The sequence below is a fragment of the Sus scrofa genome, chromosome 2 (assembly GCF_054392235.1).
Source record: "Sus scrofa isolate SSC_HxYL_T2T_F1_AM1 chromosome 2, Sscrofa_HxYL_maternal_Yorkshire_Landrace_v2.0, whole genome shotgun sequence".
Taxonomy (NCBI): domain Eukaryota; kingdom Metazoa; phylum Chordata; class Mammalia; order Artiodactyla; family Suidae; genus Sus; species Sus scrofa.
The window spans coordinates 15,519,211-15,539,831 of NC_139384.1; the positions used below are offsets into that span (position 1 = coordinate 15,519,211).

The 20,621-nt window shown below is 37.1% G+C and overlaps 3 protein-coding genes across 4 annotated transcripts in view; 2 read left to right on the plus strand and 1 right to left on the minus strand.

The window, feature by feature from the left end:
- The window catches only part of LOC146405189 (olfactory receptor 1165-like), a 458,625-nt gene that overhangs the window by 284,190 nt on the left and 153,814 nt on the right, over positions 1-20,621 (minus strand). The window lies entirely within an intron of this gene.
- LOC146405210 (olfactory receptor 4C46-like) lies at positions 975-2,552 on the plus strand. The gene has a single exon (XM_085015200.1). It carries the CDS (start codon positions 1,452-1,454, stop codon positions 2,379-2,381), a length of 930 nt encoding a protein of 309 aa, XP_084871326.1. The 5' UTR covers positions 975-1,451; the 3' UTR covers positions 2,382-2,552.
- On the plus strand, positions 7,157-15,794 carry LOC146405211 (olfactory receptor 4C13-like). Of its 2 annotated transcripts, XM_085015197.1 has the most exons (3): positions 9,777-9,995; positions 10,394-10,495; positions 13,108-15,794. In XM_085015197.1, exon 3 carries the CDS (start codon positions 13,136-13,138, stop codon positions 14,063-14,065), a length of 930 nt encoding a protein of 309 aa, XP_084871323.1. In that variant the 5' UTR covers positions 9,777-9,995; positions 10,394-10,495; positions 13,108-13,135; the 3' UTR covers positions 14,066-15,794. The 2 variants fall into 2 exon arrangements, 1 of the variants encoding a protein (XP_084871323.1); XR_014839190.1 differs by lacking the exons at positions 9,777-9,995; positions 13,108-15,794 and adding an exon at positions 7,157-7,192 and having other exon boundaries at positions 10,394-10,489.

Consider the following 20,621-nt stretch of genomic DNA (forward strand, 5'->3'; position numbering starts at 1 on the left):
AACAAACTTGTAATGGGCCAAGAAATGAACCTCAGATCAAGAAGCTGAGAGTGGGGAAAGAATACTGTCATCTGATTTTTGGGGTTTTTTTTTCTGATTCTCTGACTAATATACTCAACCACTAGGATCATCATTTCAATGCTTTTCAGGAGTATCTGAGGATTCATGATTAGTAGGAAAACTGGGGAGGAAAGATCCAAGGGTGAGGGAGAGACAAAATGAAAATAGACCTTCAGTGAACACAGGACCATATAGTTATTCAAAACTGGAAATTCCAATATGTTGAACTAGGTCCGCATGTATGAGTCTCTCAGTATGTATTAATATGTCTGTCAATGAAATATAATTTTCTCTGAAATGGCATTACATAACCATAACAATTATGGTCACATGAAAAGGAGACAGTTAGTTTAGTAGTATTTGTTTTAGTCTAACAATATAGGGCATAGTGAAAGAAATTGGAGGAAAATTAAAGATAAGATGTATAATCTGAACTACTCTTCTATCTGCCATTTATTAGCTGCTTGATGTTGTTGAGATCCTTAACATCTCTCTGCTTCTGTTTCCGAGTGTTTAAAATAGGTAAAAAAAAAATGATACTGGTGATCATCTCATAATTTTGTATTGAGGACTAACCAAATGCCTTAAATAAAACCAAAACACTTCAAGTGCAAACATTATTTCATTAAGCCAATTAAAGTGAATTTTCTTGTAGTATACTTGATTTAAATTAAGGTTTAATTACTATTATCATGTGTATTCCCTTTAACATTAGGCTCTAAAATTATTTTAAATGATTTTTTTGCATAAAATCTGGTTTACAGTGTTCTGTCGATTTTACACTGTACAGCATATAAAATGCTTTACCATGATCAACATGGATGGAATAATAAATACCATGCACATGATTCTATTATGCTATGTCCATTTCAAGTATTAAAACCACCTATATCAGCTATTATAAAGTTGTTGGGATGAAGACACATGGTTTACCACTTTTCTAATAGCAGACTCTGTCTCCTGTACCTTGTTCATCACCTTCCCATTACCAATGTCTTCTTATATTGAATTACATTTTTAAAGTTAATTTTCTAGCCTCTGTACCCTTGCTGAGTATTTGCTCACTTCATCCAAGTCACAGAAGACGCTTCACTAGATTCCTTCTCTCTCAGATACCTTTTCCGCTAACACTCATATAATAAGAGTCTTACATGTATATTCTCATATTGACACTCATAATCTCATTTTATATTACACTCACAATTGAATTACCTTCAAGAGATCAGATCAAATTTTTTATCTCAAGGAAAATCTTATAGGAATTTAGAATCCAGTAGAATATAAGCATTTGATATTTATTAGATGGAGGGGCTTAATTACTTCAGTTGACCTAAAAAAAAAAAAAAGACATTTTCTTTCAGGTAATGTGGTTGACAGTAACATGAACGAACATGGAGACTAGGAATAATGTAACAGAGTTCATTCTACTGGGACTCACGCAGAATCCACACATGCAGAAAGTCATATTTGTGGTGTTTTTGCTCATCTACACTGTCTCTCTGGGAGGAAATGTGCTCACTGTGGTCACCATCACTACCAGCCCATTAATCGGGTGCCCCATGTACTATTTCCTGGCTCATCTCTCTTTCATCGATGCCTGCTATTCCTGTGTGGATACCCCTAAAATGGTTGCAGACTCACTTTATGAAAAGAAAACAAGCACTTTCCATGGATGCATGATCCAAATCTTTGGGGAACATTTCTTTGCAGGGGCTGATATCATCCTGCTGACGGTGATGGCCTATGACCGCTATGTGGCCATCTGCAAGCCCTTGTACTATGCAACCATCATGAATCGGAGGCTATGTGGCCTGCTGGTGGGAGTGTCATGGCTGGGAGGCTTTCTCCATGGATTCATTCAGATCCTCTTCATCTTCAGATTGCCCTTCTGTGGCCCTAATATCATAGATCACTTTATATGTGACCTGATTCCTTTACTTCATCTGGTGTGCACTGATACCCAAACTCTAGGGCTTTTAATTGCTGCCAACAGTGGATTCATCTGTCTGTTAATTTTCCTAATCTTGGTTGGATCCTATGGGGTCATCCTTAACTCCCTAAGGAAGCAAAGCTTGGAGGCCAGACGCAAAGCCCTCTCTACCTGTGTCTCCCACATCACAGCAGTTGTCATCTTCTTTGTGCCCTGCATATTTGAGTACGTTCGACCAGCAGTTACTTTACCCATTGATAAAGCAGTTGCTGTTTTCTACACTATGATAACTCCCATGTTAAATCCCTTAATCTATACCCTGAGAAATGCCCAGCTGAAAAATGCCATTAGGAAACTGTTTAGTAGGAAAGCCATTTCAAGTGAAATATAAATGTGCCTAGATCCCAAATGTGAGTGACTAAGAGGCAAGGGTCAAAAGGAGATTTTTGTTAATCTCAGCAAGAGATGAAGAAAATTAAAATCACTACAAATCATAGAATCTGCCAGAAGGAGAATTAAAATGGGTGCAAGAAAATGGCAAAAAAAAAAAAAAAAAAAAAAAAAAAAACTAGCCCAGGATTATTCTCTTTGTATTTGTAAAATTCCATCAAATTGGGTCATGCACTCACTAAGTTAATCAGTTTGTAGGCATTAAAAATTCTATTCTAATAAAACAACATAAAGGAATTAAAATATATACTGGTCTTTAGAAATAATCTGTAACCATCCAAAGAGTTAGGTACACTCAGCTATTACTACCATTTTCAGCTGAGGGACAAACAGAAATGTCTAAGTTCCAAAACAGAAATACTGAAGAACCACTCATCAGAATATTACTGATCGCTCAGACTATGTTCTTAACTGCTGTAAAACACTGTCAGGAAAAGATGACAAAAAGGTAACATGATTACAACAGTCACCAGTCATAGAGGTGGACTGAAGGACCGTGCTAGACCACATACATATCTAATAAACAAAGTCACTTATTACATGTATATCCACATATGAAGAAATACTTTTCCTTTATATTCTTCATATGTATGATATATTCCACTATCGATTCATCTCTGTTAGCATATATACTATGATATAATTGGTTGATTACATATAACTAAATTCTAATGATTTTATCAGTAAATCTGCCCATGTTTAAATATCATGGTTGATGGTTACATATTTATTTCTATAACACTGTGTTATGTAACTCCTTTAGGAATATAAAAGATGTGGCCCATTTAATCTCCAAAGCATGAATAATGAATATTGCATCATGTTTCCAAATTTCCTTATATCACTCAGAAGCATTTTTCATTGTCTTTGAGACCATCTTCTGCTAATAATCCACCAGAAAGAGGGATGATTCAAATAAAATAATATTAGGTTTGATAGGAAATTCATTAAATTCATTAAATTAGTATTTTACCATGAATTTCAAATTATTAAACAATCATATCAGAGTTCCCACTGTGGAACCATAGGAAAAGAATCTGACTGCAGTCGCTCAGGGTAACTGTGGAGGCACAGTCTTGATCCCCAGTTCAGTGGATTAAAGGACCAGGCATTGCTATTGCCGCAGTGGAGGTAATAGCTGTGGCTAAGATTCAATCCTTGATCTGGGAACTTCCATATGCCATGGGTGCCATTATTAAAAAAAGAAAACCTATTAATTTTTGCATTTTTATGATGATATGTCTTGGTGTGGGCCTGTTGGAGTTATGTACAGAAGAAACTTGACAGAACACTATATACCCAGCGATAATGGAAACACATAAAAATCATTATATATAAAAAAAGAGAAAACTAAACGTCATACTCATAAATTCTGTGCTCACTTGAACACAAGAGTTTGAAAAGTAGATTATTTGTGGTTTATCACAATTACCAAATGAATGACTGTAAGTATAAAGTACGAAATTTTTCATAAAATATAGAAAAAAAGAAGTCATAATAGTAGGAAATTCTACCTTCATCTGAGACTTTAAATTATATCCCTTCTGAAACCACAATTTGTATTTGTTAATGCTTAAACTAGGAAGAAGAAAAAAAATGAACTTGAGTGTGTCATTCTGTGAAGAAAGAGTTTACCTTGATATTCCCCATTCTTAGCAAGATATCCTCACACTATGAATGGTGCCTGTTTTTCCTCTATTTCTCTGTTAATCAGCTGGCTTACATCATGGAAATCCATTTTTGACAGATGTACACTCATGTGTGAAAATTCCACAATTTTAGAATAAATATATTCTATTCATTGCTTCAGTCCTTCATTTATTAAAGAACACATACTTTGAGTCCAAGGATTCTAGCAGGCACATCGATACTTGCTGGGGCTTTAGTACTGAATAAAGAAAAAACCTGAGTGCTGCTTTCACAGACAGACCCCAACAAGGGAGCAGAACATGATATCACACTGCTATAATCTATAAGATAATGAAGCACAGTATGTCATCAAAGTCTGGGAGACACACAACACGGACACGGTGGGTCAGAAAAAATTTCAGGATGAAAAGACATCAAAATGGGATGCAATGGATAAAACAGAATCAGAAGAATGAATAGGCATCAGGGAGAGTAACAGTGTTGCTGGGAGATGGAATATATAGCAAAAGACAACAGGTGAATAGAAGAATGCAAAAGTCCAAATAAATTAAATAGTCTTGTGCGTGTTAAATCAACTCTTTATTCAAAAGCAATTTCCCAAATGTCCAGTATGTGCCAGGCAACATGCTGGGCACTAAGCTCAAAAAGGGACAATAGTACATAATGAAGTTGGAGAGACAGGAACAAAGAAAGTGAAGGAGGGTGTCGTAATTGTTTGAAGGCTTAATACTAAATACTTTAGGGAAAATTTCCACCTTACGTTGTTTTATACTAGAAAGTGATGAAGTTAATTTTGAATTTCAGAATGATAATTATGGCTTCTGTATGGAAACTAAGATTGAAGGAAGCATCACAGGCAGCAGAAGGGGAGCTCAGAGGTTACTGTAATGATTTAGGTATAAAAGGAGGAGGCTTGAGCTTTGCAAGTGAAGATGCAGAATGAGTTGGACATGGCTGTTTCTGGTCAGATCTCCTTCACTGGTCCCCACTGCACCCAGGAATTGCTGCTGTGTGTATGGGCTTCTGACAGCCCAGAGCTCCATTCTTTCTGGACACCTGGGGCATATGGAAGTTCCCAGGCTAAAGGTCAAATCAGAGCTTCAGTTGTCCGCTTATGCCAAAACAATCCTGGATGCAAGCTGCATTCAGGACCTGCCCTACAGCTTACTTATAGCATTTCCAGATAAGTAACCCACTGAGCAAGTCCACCAATTGAACCTGCATCCTCATGGACATTATGTCACATTCTTAACACACTGATGTAGAATGGGAACTAAGGATTTTTTTTCCCGCTGTACAGCATGGGGTTCAAGTTATTCTTACATGTATACATTTTTCCCCCACCCTTTGTTCTGTTGCAATATGAGTATCTAGACATATTTCTCAATGCTATTCAGTAGGATGTCCTTGTAAATCTATTCTAAGTTGTATCTGATCACCCCAAGCTCCCGATCCTTCCCCCTCCCTCCCTCTCCCATCGGGGAGCCAAAAGTCTATTCTGCAAGTCCATGATTTTCTTTTCTGTGGAGATGTTCATTTGTGCTGGACATTAGATTCCAGTTATAAGTGACATCATATGGTATTTGTCTTTGACTCATTTCACTCAGTATGAGAGTCTCTAGTTCCATCCATGTTGCTGCAAATGGCATTATGTCATTCATTTTTATGGCTGAGTAGTATTCCATTTTGTATATGTACCACTTCTTCCTAATCCAATCATATGTCGATGCACATTTGGGTTGTTTCCATGTGCAGGCTAGTGTGAATAGTGCTGCAATGAACATGCAGGTGCATGTGTCTCTTTTAAGTAGAGTTTTGCCTGGATATATTTTTTGCTCAAGATATTTTGCCCAAAGTGGGATTGCAGGGTCATATGGAAGTTCGATGGATAAATTTCTAAGGTATCTCCAAACTGTTCTCCATAGTGGCTGTACCAGTTTACCTTCCCACCAAAAGTGCAGGAGGGTTCCTCTTTCTCCACAACCCCTCCAGCACTTGTTATGTGTGGACTTATGAATGGTGGCCATTCTGACTGGTGTGAGGTGGTATCTCATGGTCGTTTTGATTTGCATTTCTCTTATAATCAGGGATGTTGAGCATTGTTTCATGTGTTTGCTGGCTGTCTGTATATCTTCCTTGGAAAACAGTCTATTCAGGTCTTTGGCCCATTTTTCCGTTGATTGATTGGCTTTTTTGCTGTTGAGTTGTATAAGTTGCTTATATATTCTAGAGATTAAGCCCTTGTTGGTTGCATCATTTGAAACTATTTTCTCCCATTCTGTAAGTTGTCTTTTTGTTTTCTTTTTGGTTTCCTTGTCTGTGCAAAAGCTTTTCAGTTTAATTAGGTCCCATTGGTGTATTTTTGTTCTTATTTCTATTGCTTTGGGAGACTGACCTGAGAAAATACTCATGAGGTTGATGTCAGAGACCTTTTTGCCTATGTTCTCGTCTAGGAGTTTGATGGTGTCCTGTCGTATATTTAAGTCTTTCAGCCATTTTATTTTTGTGCATGTTGTGAGGGTTGTTCTGATTTCATTGCTTTGCATGCAGCTGTCCAGGTTTCCCAGAAATACGTGCTGAATAGACTTTCTTTTTCCCATTTTATGTTCTTGCCTCCCTGGTCAAAGATTAATTGACCATAGGTGTCAGGGTTTATTTCCGGGTTCTCTATTCTGTTCCATTGGTCTGTCTGTCTCTTTTGATACAAGTACCACACTGTCTTGATGACTGTGGCTTTGTAATATTTCTTGAAGTCTGGGAAAATTATGCCTCCTGCTTAGTTTTTGTTTCTCAGGATTGCTTTGGTGATTCTGGGTCTCTTGTGGTTCCATACAAATGTTTGCATTGTTTGTTTTAGTTCTGTAAAAAATGTCATGGGGAATTTGATAGGGATTGCATTGAATCTGTAGATTGCTGTGGGTAGTATGGCCATTTTTACAGTATTGATTTTTCCAATCCAGGAACATGGAATATCTTTCCATTTCTTTACATCTCCTTTGATTTCTTTGATTAAAGTTTTATAGTTCTTGGCATATAGGTCCTTTACCTCTTTGGTCAGGTGTATTCTGAGGTATTTGATTTTGTGAGGTGCAATTTTAAAAGGTATTATATTTTTGTATCCCTTTCCTAATATTTCATTGCTGGTATACAGAAATGCAACTGACTTCTGAATGCTAATCTTATATCCTGCTACTTTGCTGAATTTATGAATCAGTTCAAGGAGTTTTGGGGTTGAGTCCTTAGGGTTTTCTAGGTATAGTATCATGTCATCTGCATACAGTGACAGTTTTATCTCTTCTCTTCCTATATGGATGCCTTATATTTCTTTTGTTTGTCTAATTGCTGTGGCTAGGACTTCCATACTATGTTGGACAACAGTGTTGAGAGTGGGCATCCCTGTCTTGTTCCAGATTTGAGTTAGAAGGTTTTTAGTTTTTCTCCATTGATTACTATATTTGCTGTGGGTTTATCATAAATGGCTTTATGTTCAGGAATGCTCCCTCTATACCCACTTTGGTGAGGGTCTTGATCATGAATGGATGTTGGACTTTGTCAAATGCTTTTGCTGTGTCTATTGAGAGGATCATATGATTTTTGACTTTTCTTTTGTTAATGTGGTGTATGACACTGATTGATTTGCATATGTTGAACCATTCTTGTGAACCTGGGATGAACCCTACCTGGTCACGGTGAATAATTTTTTTGATATGTTGTTGGATTCGGTTGGCTAAGATTTCATTTAGAATTTCTGCATCTATATTCATCAAAGACATTGACTGATAATTTTCTTTTTTGGTGTTATCTTTGTATGGTTTTGGAATTAGGGTGATGGTGGCATCATAGAATGACTTTGGGAGTATTCCTTCTTCAACCTTTTGAAAGAGTTTAAGGAGGATGGGCACTAGTTCCTCTTTATATGTTTGACAGAATTTGCCTGTGAAGCCATCTGGTCATGGACTTTTATTTGTAGGGAGTGTTTTTATGACCTCTTCAATTTCATTTCTAGTGATTGGTCTGTTTAGTTGGCCTGTTTGTTCTTGATTCACTTTTGGCAGGCTGTAAGATTCTAGAAAGTTGTCCATTTCTTCCAGATTGTCAAATTTGTTGGCATATAGTTGTTCAAAGTATTCTCTTAAGGTTTTTTTGTATTTCTGCTGCATCTGTTGTGATTTCTCCTTTTTCATTTATAATTTTGTTTGAGTTCTTTCCTCTTTTTAGTGAGTCTGGCCAGGGGTTTGTCAATTTTGTTTACTTTTTCAAAGAACTAACTCTTGGTTTTATTAATTTTCTCTGTTGTTCTTTGAATCTCTATTTTATTGATTTCTTCTTTGATCTTTATAATTTCCTTCCTTCTACTGACTTTAGGCCTTTTTTGTTCTTCTTTTTCTAATTTGTTTAGGTGGAAGGTTAAGTTGTCAATTTGGGATCTTTCTTCTTTTGTGAGAAAGGCCTGTATCGCTATAAATTTCCCTCTGAGCACTGCTTTTGCAGCATCCCATAGATATTGAGAGGTTGTGCCTTCATTATCATTTGTTCCAAGGTATTTTTTAATTTCCTTCTTGATTTCCTCATTGACCCATTGGTTTTTTAGTGGCATGTTGTTTAGTCTCCATGTAGTAGGTTTTTTCTCATTACTTTTCACATGGTTGATTTCTAATTTCATGGCCTTGTGGTCAGAGAAGATACTTGAGATAATTTCCATGCTCCAAAATTTATTGAGGTTAGCTTTGTGTCCCAATATGTGGTCAATTCTTGAAAATGTTCCATGTGCAATTGAGAAGAATGTGTGTTCTGATTTTTTTGGATGTAGTGTCCTGAAGATATCAATTAAGTCTAACTTTTCCATTGTTTCCTTTAGGATCTCTGTTGCTTTATTGGTTTTCTGTCTAGATGATCTGACCATTGGTGTGTGGGGGGGTATTAAAGTCTCCGACTATGATTGTATTCCCATCAATTTCTCCCTTTATGTCTGTTAATATTTGTTGTATGAATCTGGGTACTCCTGTATTTGGGGCATATATGTTGATGATAGTAACATCCTCTCCTTGGATGGATCCCTTAATCATTAAATAGTGTCCTTCTTTGTCTTTATGTCCTTTATTTAAAGTCTACTTTGTCTGATATGAGTATTGAAACTCCTGCTTTCCTGTCATGTCTATTGGTGTGATGGAGTTCTTATCTTTAACTTTTACAAAGAACATGAAAAGAAACTACCTTCCCTCTGCCAAATATACCTAAATCACTACTTTAAAAAAATGTTCAATGTTATTAGTCAAGAAGGAAAGCAAACTAAAAATTCAATATTTTATCACTGCATATCTCCTAGAATGAGTAAAAGTAAATAATGCAAAGGGACAAGAATATAGAACTTTATTTGCATTTGAACTCTGAATGAGTCTCCTCATGTTTAAATATCATCCCACAAGTTTAATGTTTTTTAATGTCCCATACTGACCATCACAAGAGTACAAGGTATAACTTACTGAGAATATTTGAGAATTCCTTTTTTCTTCCACAGGCCTCTGGTAAATGGGAAAAACAGGTTCTGAATGTGAGTTCTTTTAAATCTCTGTCATTAGTTTTACACCCTCACTGCTCTAGCTCTCACGGAATAAATACTAAGTTTCCAAGAAAAGGTTGTGATAATGATAAGAAGACAGAAATCTCTCTCTGCCATGAGGGCACAGGTTAACCACATCAGAGATCCTCACACTGGAACTATGCCATCCTTGCTGTGCACATGACATTCAAGTTTCTCAGATACCCAGGTTCACACAGAGAAAGGGGACTCACAGGTTTTGTTTCCAAGGGCAGGGAATACAATTCCCCACACAAAAATGTGTGCTCTTCCAACCTGGCTCTCCAGAATACCTGCTTCGAATACAAAGCCTTTCCATCAAAGAAGGTAATTAACTCCTGGGAGAGAAAATAGCAGCTCTAAGGAAAAGGGCCTTGACCTTTTACTGGATACCTCTTAAATACTCAGGCATTGCATGGAGAAAAGACTTTTTGTTCTTGCGGTTTGCACATCGAGAGCAGGATGCATCAAGGATGGAATGACTCATTTCGATGTGTTTCTACCACACATTCTGCCTCCTGCTTGTAGGACCACAGCCATCCATGCAAGCTCATTTCTCCATGGGGTTCCAGATGAATGCATTCTAAATTCAACTCCCAAGGTTTCTGGGGAAACCATTTGAGGCTTTAGGCGAGAAGGAAATATTGAGACTATTACAATGACTCACTTTTCTATTGTTAATGTGATAATGAATTATCTCTAGAATCTCTTTCCTCTTGTGTCAGGTCTTTCATCTTGAAAGGTACTTATCCCAAAAGGAGGTCATTGTGAAGATGGATCAGTTTTCAACCCTCTCAAATATCATTTAAATCACCCAAGACCAGAAGGTAAGTTTCTCAATAGTGCGGATGCTTACCAAAGATTGTTTATTTACATGTACAATACTCATGATTTTTCAATATTTTTTGCATAGAGGAATAGTGCATTTCACCTTCCTCCATTCTTCAAGACAAAGTTGATAACGATCATTAATCTAATCTACAATAGAAAATACCCAAGATGAAGAAATTCATTTGAAGCATTCAGCTTTCTACACCAGATAGCATTCTTTCTCCAAGAGACACATGTGAAGCAAAGAAGACTAATCATGAAAACGTCAACAAAATTGAAACACACTTCTCACCCAAATGATATAAATGTGAATTTTTTAAGTGATATAAGTCATACACTATTTCCCCCAATAGGAAGGTCTTTTCCTGAGATCCACTGGTCTGCATAATATGAGTTTCCTGCAGCTTCTTTCCAATGATGATTCCTCTACAGTTTATTGCATGGTCCTAGGTTTTTCTGTATTATTGCTGAATATGGCCATTCTTCCTACTCCTGCATGCATAGAGAGTCATAGACATAAGTGAAGTTTCTTTGTCTACAGCTCTGTAGTGCATACCTTCATACATGTTTCCTCAATCAATACTCATAATAGCCTGCATGGACAGTATTATCCTCACTTGATATTAGAGGACACAAGGGTGTAAGGTGCCAGGAAATGTACCCCATTTCAGGAAACTGAGAGTGGAGAAAGAATTTTCATACATGATTGTTTTTTATACTTCTCAAATATACGCAACCACTGACACCATCATTTCAATGCTTTTCAGAAGAGTCCGTGGGTTCTTGTTTAGTAGGGAAACTGGAGAGGAAAGATGCTGGGGTGTGGGAGAGACAAAATGAAAGCAGACCTCCAGTGAAAGCAGGACCACATAGTTTTTCAAAACTGGAAATTCCAATATGTGGACCTGTGTGTATATGACTGAGTCTGTGTGCATGTGAATTTATATGCTGGTCAATGAAATGGATTCATATATACTTGCCTCTGAAAGAGAATTAACATAACCATAATTAACATAACATAACCACATCCAAAGGAGTTGACTAGTTCAACAGTGTTTATTTTAACTCAACAATACAGGCCACATTTGAAGAATTTTGATGAAAATAAAAATAAGATGTATAATCTGAACTATTCTTGAATCTGAGCTTTATTAGCAGCTTGACTTTGTTAAGATCCTTAAATTCTCACTGCTTCTGCTCCCTAGTGTGTAAAAGAAGTTCAAAAATGAGAGAGGTGATCATCTCATACTTTTGGAATGATGACTAAAGAAATGCCTGAAAAAAAAACCAACTTAGAAAGCAGTAAACATTCATGAAGCTAATTAAAACTAATGTTATTGAAGGAGAGTCAATGTGCATTAAGGTTTAGCTAATATTATCATGTGCATTATGATTAACATTCATCTCTCAAACTCGTTACCGTGATCAACATGGATGGAATAATACCATGCACATGATTCTATTAGGCCATGCCCATAGCAATCAATTATTAAAATCATCTTTATCAGCTCTTTAAACTTATTGGATTGAAGGAACATGGTTTACCACTTTTCTTGCACAAGACACTGGCTCCTATACCCTCTTCATCACTTTCCCATTACCAAGGTTTTGTTACATTTAATTCCATTGTTTTATTGTTATTTCCCAAACACAATTTTTTTTTCCCACTGTACAGCAAGGAGGCCTAGTTACACATACATATATAAATACTTTTTTCTCTCATTATCATGCTCTTTTCTAAGCATCTAGACATAATTCTCAGTGCTACACAGCAGGATCTCATTCTTAATCCATTCCAAAAGCAAGAGTTCGCATACGTTTGCTCCAAGATCCCAATCCATCCTCCTCTCTCCCCCCACTTCCAGGCAACCACAAGTCTACTCTCCAAGTCCATGATTTTCTTCTCAGTGGAAAGGCTCATTTGTGCTATATATTAGGTACCAGATATAAGTGATATCATATATTTGTCTTTCTCTTTCTGACTTACTTCAATCAGTATGAGACTCTCTAGTTCCATACATGTGGCTGCAAATGGCATTATGTATTTCTTTTTATGGCTGAGTCATATTCCATTGTGTACATATATATCACTTCTGCCTATCTATACCACATAATCCAATCATCTGTCAATGGACATAAGGGTTGTTTCCATGTCTTTGCTACTGTGAATAGAGCTGCAATGAACATTCGGGTGCTTGTGTCTTTTTTAAGAAAAGTTTGTCTGAATATATGCCTAAGAGTGGGATGGCCTAAAAGTTAATTATCAGGCTTCTGTCCCCTTGCTAAGCCTCAGCCCACTTCATACAAGTCACACAAAAATCTTCCCTAGACTTGTATATAGATCCCCTTTCTCTCAAGTCTGTCTTCCACTTCCATTCATGTTCTCCTATTCTTACGCAATATTCTCATATGGTCACTCATATTATCATTTTTTTACTTACACTCACAGTTGAACAACATGCAAATGATTAGAACAAATTTTTTACCTCAAGGAAAGTCCTAACAGAATAGTGAATGCAGTATAATACAAGCATTTGTTATTTATTAGATGGAGGGGCTTAATCAACTCAAGGATGTGCTTTAAAAAATAAACCATTTTTATTTTCAGATAACATGACTGACAATAACATAACTACATGGAGATTAGGAACAATGTTACGGAGTTCATTCTACTGGGACTCACACAGAATCCACATATGCAGAAAGTCATATTTGTGGTGTGTTTGCTCATCTACACTGTCTCTCTGGGAGGAAATGTGCTCACCGTGGTCACCATCACTACCAGCCCATTAATCAGGTGCCCCATGTACTTTTTCCTGGCTCATCTCTCTTTGATCGATGCTTGCTATTCCTGTGTGGATACCCCCAAACTGGTGGTAGACTCACTCTATGACAAGAAAACAACCACTTTCCATGGATGCATGATGCAAATCTTTGGGGAACATTTCTTTGCAGGGGCTGATATCATCCTGCTGACTGCGATGGCGTATGACCGCTATGTGGCCATCTGCAAGCCCTTGTACTATGCAACCATCATGAATCGGAGGCTATGTGGCCTGCTTGTGGGAGTGTCATGGCTGGGAGGCTTTCTCCATGGATTCATTCAGATCCTCTTCATCTTCAGATTGCCCTTCTGTGGCCCTAATGTCATAGATCACTTTATGTGTGACCTGATCCCTTTGCTTAATCTGGCATGCACTGATACCCACACTCTAGGGCTCTTTGTTGCTGCCAACAGTGGACTACTCTCTTTGTTCATCTTCCTACTCTTGCTTGGATCCTATGCAGTCATCCTTCACACCCTTAGGACCCAAAGCTTGGAGGCCAGACGCAAAGCCCTCTCTACCTGTGTCTCCCACATCACAGCAGTTGTCATCTTCTTTGTGCCCTGCATATTTCAGTACATGCGACCTGCAGTTACTTTACCCATTGATAAGGCAGTCGCTGTCTTCTACAGTATGATAACTCCCATGTTAAATCCCTTAATCTATACCTTGAGAAATGCCCAGCTGAAAAATGCCATTAGGAAACTATTTAGTGGGAAAGCTCTTTCAGGTAAAATATAAATGTGCCTAGAGCCCAAATGTGAATGAAGATAGGAAAGGGTCATAAGGGCATTTTTGTTGATCTCAGCAAATTAGAGCTATGAGATAAAGAAAAATAAGATTACTACAAGTATAGATTCTGCCAGAAGTGGAGTTAAAATGAGTGTACATTAATGGGGGCAAAAAAGCTAGCCCAGAACTATTATCTAAATATTTGGAAAATCCTCTCAAATTGGGGAAGACTATGATTAAATTCATCACTGTATATGCATTCAAAGATTTTCTCTAATAAAACAACAGAAAGACAAAAATATATATGTACTGGTGTTTAAGAAGAATCTCTGTAACAATCCAAAGTGTTAGGGAGGCACTGCTGTTATCACCGTTAATAGCTGAGGGAACAAAGAAAAATGTGTAAGAGCCAAAAGAGAAATATTGAAGAGCAAGTAAATGGGATACAACTGATTGCTTATGATATTAAATACTCTGTTACAGTGTCAGGAAATGATGACAAAAAGGTAACATGATTAGAATAGTCAGCATTCATAAATATGTACTGTGGGACTGTGCTGGACCATATACATATGTAATAAAGTAACTTTTTACATGCATATCATCATAGGAAGAAATAATTTTCCTTTATGTTCTTAATATACATAATATGTTTCATTATATACTCCTGTTAACATATATACTATTATATATTGGTCAATTACATAAAATTAAATTCTAATCATTTTATTAGTCAATCTACCCATGTTTAAGTATCATGGTTGATGGTTAGGTATTTTCTATAACATTGTTTTATGTAACTCCTTTAGGAATATAAAGACATGGGTCATTTAATCTCCAAGGCATGAGTAATGAATATTACATCATGCTTCCAAATTTCCTTGTATCAATCAGAATCATTTTGTATTGTCCATGTGATCATCAGATATTGATAATCCATCAGAAAGAAGGATGATTCAAATGAAATGATATTTATTTGACAGGAATTTCATGTTATTGAACTTATTAAACTAATACTTCATCATGAATTTCAATGTATTAAACAATCATATTGGAGTTCCCACTCTGGCACAGTAGGTAAAGAATCTGCAGTGGCTTGGGGTCACTGTGGAGGCACATGTCTGATCACAAACAAAGTGGATTAAAGGACCAGGCATTGCCACAGCTGCAGTGGATGTAACAGCTGTGGCTGTGATTCAATCCCTTGTCCAAGAATTTTCATATGACACAAAAGTGCAATCATTAAAAAGAAAAACAAAAACAAAGCCAGTCATACTCTTAAATATCGACCCACTTGAGAATAAGAGTTTAAAAAAGTAGAATACATTTTGGTTTATAATAATTACCAAATGAGTAAACATGAGTATCGAGAGGGAAAAATGTAATAAAATTTATTTAAAAAAAAGTAGTGATTGTGCCTAGGAAGTTCTTTGGACCTTTATCACATAGTTTATTTATATCCTTTCTGGAACCACAATTTGTTTTTCTTACTGCTTAAACTAGGAAGAAGAAAAACATTGAACCTGAATGTGTCATTCTATGAAGAAATACTTTATCATGATATTTTCCCTGTGACTAGCAAGACTTCATCATACCGAGAATGTGCCCTGTTTTTGCTATATTTCTCTGTAAATCAATTGGCTTCTTGTTAACATTACATCATGGAAAGCTGCTGTTGACATATATACCTTCAAGTATGCACATTTTGCAATTTCAGAATAAATATATTCCCTTCACAGTTTCACTCCTTCAGTTATTAAAGAAAACATACTTTGAATCCAAAGTTTCTAGCAGGCAGATCGATATTTGCTGGGGCTTCAGTACTGAATAAAGAAAAAAACCTGAGTGCTGCTTTCACAGACAGACCCCAACAAGGGAGCAGAACATGACATCACACTGTTATAACCTGTAAGACAATAAAGTACAGTTGCCATAAAAGTCTGTTGGGAAGACACACAACACAGACATGGTGGATCAGAAAAAAATTTGAGGGTGAAAAACCATCAAAATGAGATGCAATGGATAAAATACAATCTAAAAAATGAATAGGCATCAGGGAGAGTAACAGTGTTGCTGTGAGATGGAGTATATATCACAGGTCGGCAGGTGAATGCAAGAATGCACAAGTCCTAATAAATTAAATATTCCTGGGCTTGTTAAAACAACTATTTACTCAAAAATCATTTCCCAAATGTCCACTGTGTACCAGGCAACATGCTGGACACTTAGCTCAAAAGGGGACAATAGCACATGATGAATTTGGAGAGACAGGGACAGAGAAGGTCAAGGAGGGTGTTGTAATTGTTTGAAGGCTTAATGCTAAGTACTCTAGGGAAAATTTCCAGCATACATATTTTCAAACTAGAAAATGATGAAGTTATATTTGAGTTATAGAATGATAATTCTGGCTTCTGTATGGAAACTACATTGAAGGAAGCATCACAGAAGGGGAGCAGCAGAAGGGGAGCTGGGGGTTACTGTAATAATTCAGGTGTAAAAGGATGGAGGTATGAGCTTTGAAAGTGATGATGCAGAATGGGGTGGAGATGGCTATTTCTGGTCAGATCTTGTTCACTGGGCCCCACTGCACCCTGGAACAGCTGTTGTGGGTCTGGGTTGCTGACAGCCCATAGCCCAATTTTTTCTGGACACCTGGGGCATATGGAAGTTTTCGTGCTTAAGGTCAAATCAGAGCTTCAGGTGCCAGCCTACTCCACAGGCACAGGAATCCCCATCAAAGCTGCAATTGAGACCAAAATTGCAGCTTACATATCACAACTCCAGAACACCGACCCACTGAGAAAGGCCAGGGATTGACCATGCATCCTCAGGGACATAATGTCAGGTCTGTACCCCACTGAGCTAGAATGGGAACTAAGGAGGAGCTCTAATTTTTAAACTTTCAAAGAACATGAAAAGAAACTCCCTCCACCCCAGTGTACCTATATCAATACTTTACAAAAAATGCTCAATGATATTAGCCATAAAGAAAAGCAAATTTAAACCTCAGGAATTTATCACTGCATACCTCCTAGAAAAAATAAAGGTAAAATAATGCAAAGGAACCAGAATGTAGATCTTCATTTGTGTTTGAATTTAGAATTAGCTTGTTGTGTTTAGACAACATTCCACATGTTTAATGTTGCCTAATGTCCCATAATGACCATCACAAGAGAACTAGAGATATCTTACTGAGAATATTTTAGAATTTCACTTTCCTTCCACAACTCTAGGTAATGTGAAAAACAGGTTCTGAACTTCAGTACTTTTAAATGACTGTCATTAACTTTATGCCCTGTCTGATACGGCTCTTAATCAATCAACACTAGCTATCCAGGAAAAGGGTTTCATATTGATGAGAAGACAGAATTCTCTCTCTGCCATGAGGGCACAGGTTAACCACATCAGAGATCCTCACACTAGAACTATGCCATCCTTGCTACACACATGACGTTCAAGTTTCTCAGATACCCAGATTCACACAGAGAAAGGGGACTCACAGGGTTTGTTTCCAAGGGCAGGGAATACAATTCCCCACAGAAGATTATGGGCTCTTCCAACCTGTCTCTCCAGAATACCTGCTTTGAAGACAAAGCCTTTCCATCAAAGAAGGTAATTAATTCCTGGGAGAGAAAATAGCAGCTCTAAGGAAAAGGGCCTCGAACTTTTGTGGAAACCTCTTTAAGGATCCATGCAGGGCATGGGAACATGTCTTCTGTTTCTGTGTTTCTTTATACATCCAGAGCAGCATGCATCATCCTGGATGGAATGGTGCATTTCCATGTGTTTCTACCACACATTCTGCCTCCTGCTTATAGCACCAGAGCCATCCATCGAAGCTCACTGCTCCATGGTGAACCAAAGGAATCCATTCTAAACTCCACTCCCAGGTTTTCTGTGCAAACCATTTGAGGCGCTAGGCTAGAAGCATATTTATAGACTGTAAAAATGACTTACTTATCTATTGTCGATGTGATAAGGAATTATCTGAAGACTCTCTTTCCTCTTGTGCCAGGTCTTTGATATTGAAAGGTACTTATCCCAAAAGGAGGTCATTGTGAAGATGGATTAGTTGTGAACCCTCTCAAATATCATTAATATCACCCAAGACCAGAAGGTAAGGTTCTCAATAGTGCTGATGCTGACTACAGATTGTTACTTAACATATATAATGATCCCGATTTTTCAACATTTTTCAAAGGGAATAATAACACATGATATCTTTCCCCACTTTTCAAGAGAAAGGTGATGAACATCATTAATCCACCCTAACAAATAAAAAACACAAGATTATAAAATGTATTTGTAGGACTCAGGTCTCTACACCAGATATCTTCCTTTGGCCAAGAGACCCATTTGAAACACTCAAGACAAACCATGAGAATGTAAATGAAATTTAACACACCTCACACATATGCAAAGGTATAAAGGAGACTATGAAGTGATATAAACCATATACTATTTAGTCCAATAGGAAGATCTTTTGCTGAGATCCACTGTTATGCATACTATGAGTCTCCTCTGGCTCTGCTAATGGAAAACTGGAGATGAATCCTCCACAGTTTCTTACATGGTTAAATGTTTTCTGTATTATTGCTGCATACGGCCAGCCTACATCCGTAGAGAGTCATTTACACAAGTGAAGGTTATTTGTCTACAACATGGAGTGCATATGTTCACGTACGTTTCCTCAATCAACACCCATCACAGCTGACTGCACATGAATATTCTCACTAGGTATTAGAGGAAACAAACTTGTAATGGACCAAGAAATGAACCTCAGATCAAGAAGTTGAGAGTGGGGAAAGAATGTTCTAATCTGATTTTTTTTCTGAATATCAGATTAATATACTCAACCACTAAGATCATCATTTCAATGCTTTTCAGAAAAGCTTGAGAATTCATGATTAGTAGGGAAACTGGGGAGGAAAAATCCTAGGGTGAATGGATGGGAAAATAAAACAGACCTTCAGTGAAAGCAGGACCACATAGCTATTCCAAACTGGAAATACCAAAATGTTGAACCTTGTGTATATGTCTGAGTCTGTGTGTATATGTATTAATATGTCTGTCAAAGAAATGGATTCATAAATACTTGCCTCCAAAAAAGTATTATAGTACCATAACTATTAAGGTCACATCAAAAGGAGTTGACAAGTTGAATAGTATTTATTTTAACCAAACAATACTGGACGCAGTTAAAGAATCTGGAGGAAAAATAAAGCTAAGATGTATAATCAGAACTATTCTTACATCTGCAATTTACGAGCTGCTTGATTTAGATGAATCCTCAACTTCTCTATGCTTCTGTTCCCTAGTGTGTAAAATATGTATAAAAAGGATGGTGGTGATTGTCTCATAATTTTGTAATGAGGATAACCAAATGTCTTGAAGAACAAAAAAACACTTAGAATGCAATCGTTATTTCATTAAACCAATTAAAATGAATTTGCTTGTAGCATAGCTGATTTAAATTAAGGTTTAGTTAATATTATCATGGGTATTGCCACTAACATTAGTCTCTAAAATTTTTAATGATTTTTATTTTTTCCATTATATCTGGTTTACAGTGTTCTGCCAACTGTTTACTGTACAGTATGTAAAAATCTTTACCGTGATGGACATGGATGGAATAATACCATGTGCCTGTTTCTATTACGGAATTCCCATAGCAATCAATTATTAAAACCATCTTTATCAACTATTATAAAATTCTTGGATTGAAGACACATGGCTTACCTCTTTTCTTACAGCAGACTCTCCTGTACCCTGTTCATCACCTTCTCATTACCAATGGCTTCAAATATTGAATTAAATTTTTAAAGTTAATTTTATGGCCTCTGTCCCCAGGCTGAGTCTCTGCCCACTTCATCCAAGTCACACAAAATGCTTCTCTAGACTTGTACACAAGTTTCACTCTCTCTCAGATCCCTCTCTCCCTCTTCCACTTCCATTCATATTCTCCTATTGGCACGCATATTCTCATTTTCTCATACTTTAACACTTGAATAACCTTCAAGAGATCAGATCAAAATTTTTATCTCAAGGAAAATCTTACCAGAATTTAGAATACAGTGGAATATAGGCATTTGATATTTATTAGATGGAAAGGCTTAATAAACTCAAGAGTGAGCTAAAAAAAAAAGGACATTTTTTCAGGTAATGTGGTTGACAAGCTGAACTGCATGGAGACTAGGAACAATGTTACGGAGTTCATTCTGCTGGGCCTCACGCAGAATCCACACATGAAGAAAGTCATATTTGTGGTGTTTTTGCTCATCTACACTGTCTCTCTGGGAGGAAATGTGCTCACCATGGTCATCATCACTACCAGCCCGTTAATCGGGTGCCCCATGTACTTTTTATTGGCTCATCTCTCTTTTATCAAAGCTTGCTGTTCCTGTGTGGATACTCCTAAACTGGTGGTAGATTCACTCTATGAAAAGAAAACAAGCACTTTCCATGGATGCATGATGCAAATCTTTGGGGAACATTTCTTTGGAGGGGCTGATATCATCCTGCTGACCGTGATGGCCAATGACCGCTATGTAGCCATCTGCAAGCC

Bases quoted from the DNA above. Each gene is read 5' to 3' on its own strand.
- LOC146405211 (XM_085015197.1), top strand. From the start codon at position 13,136: ATGGAGATTAGGAACAATGTTACGGAGTTCATTCTACTGGGACTCACA.
- LOC146405210 (XM_085015200.1), top strand. From the start codon at position 1,452: ATGGAGACTAGGAATAATGTAACAGAGTTCATTCTACTGGGACTCACG.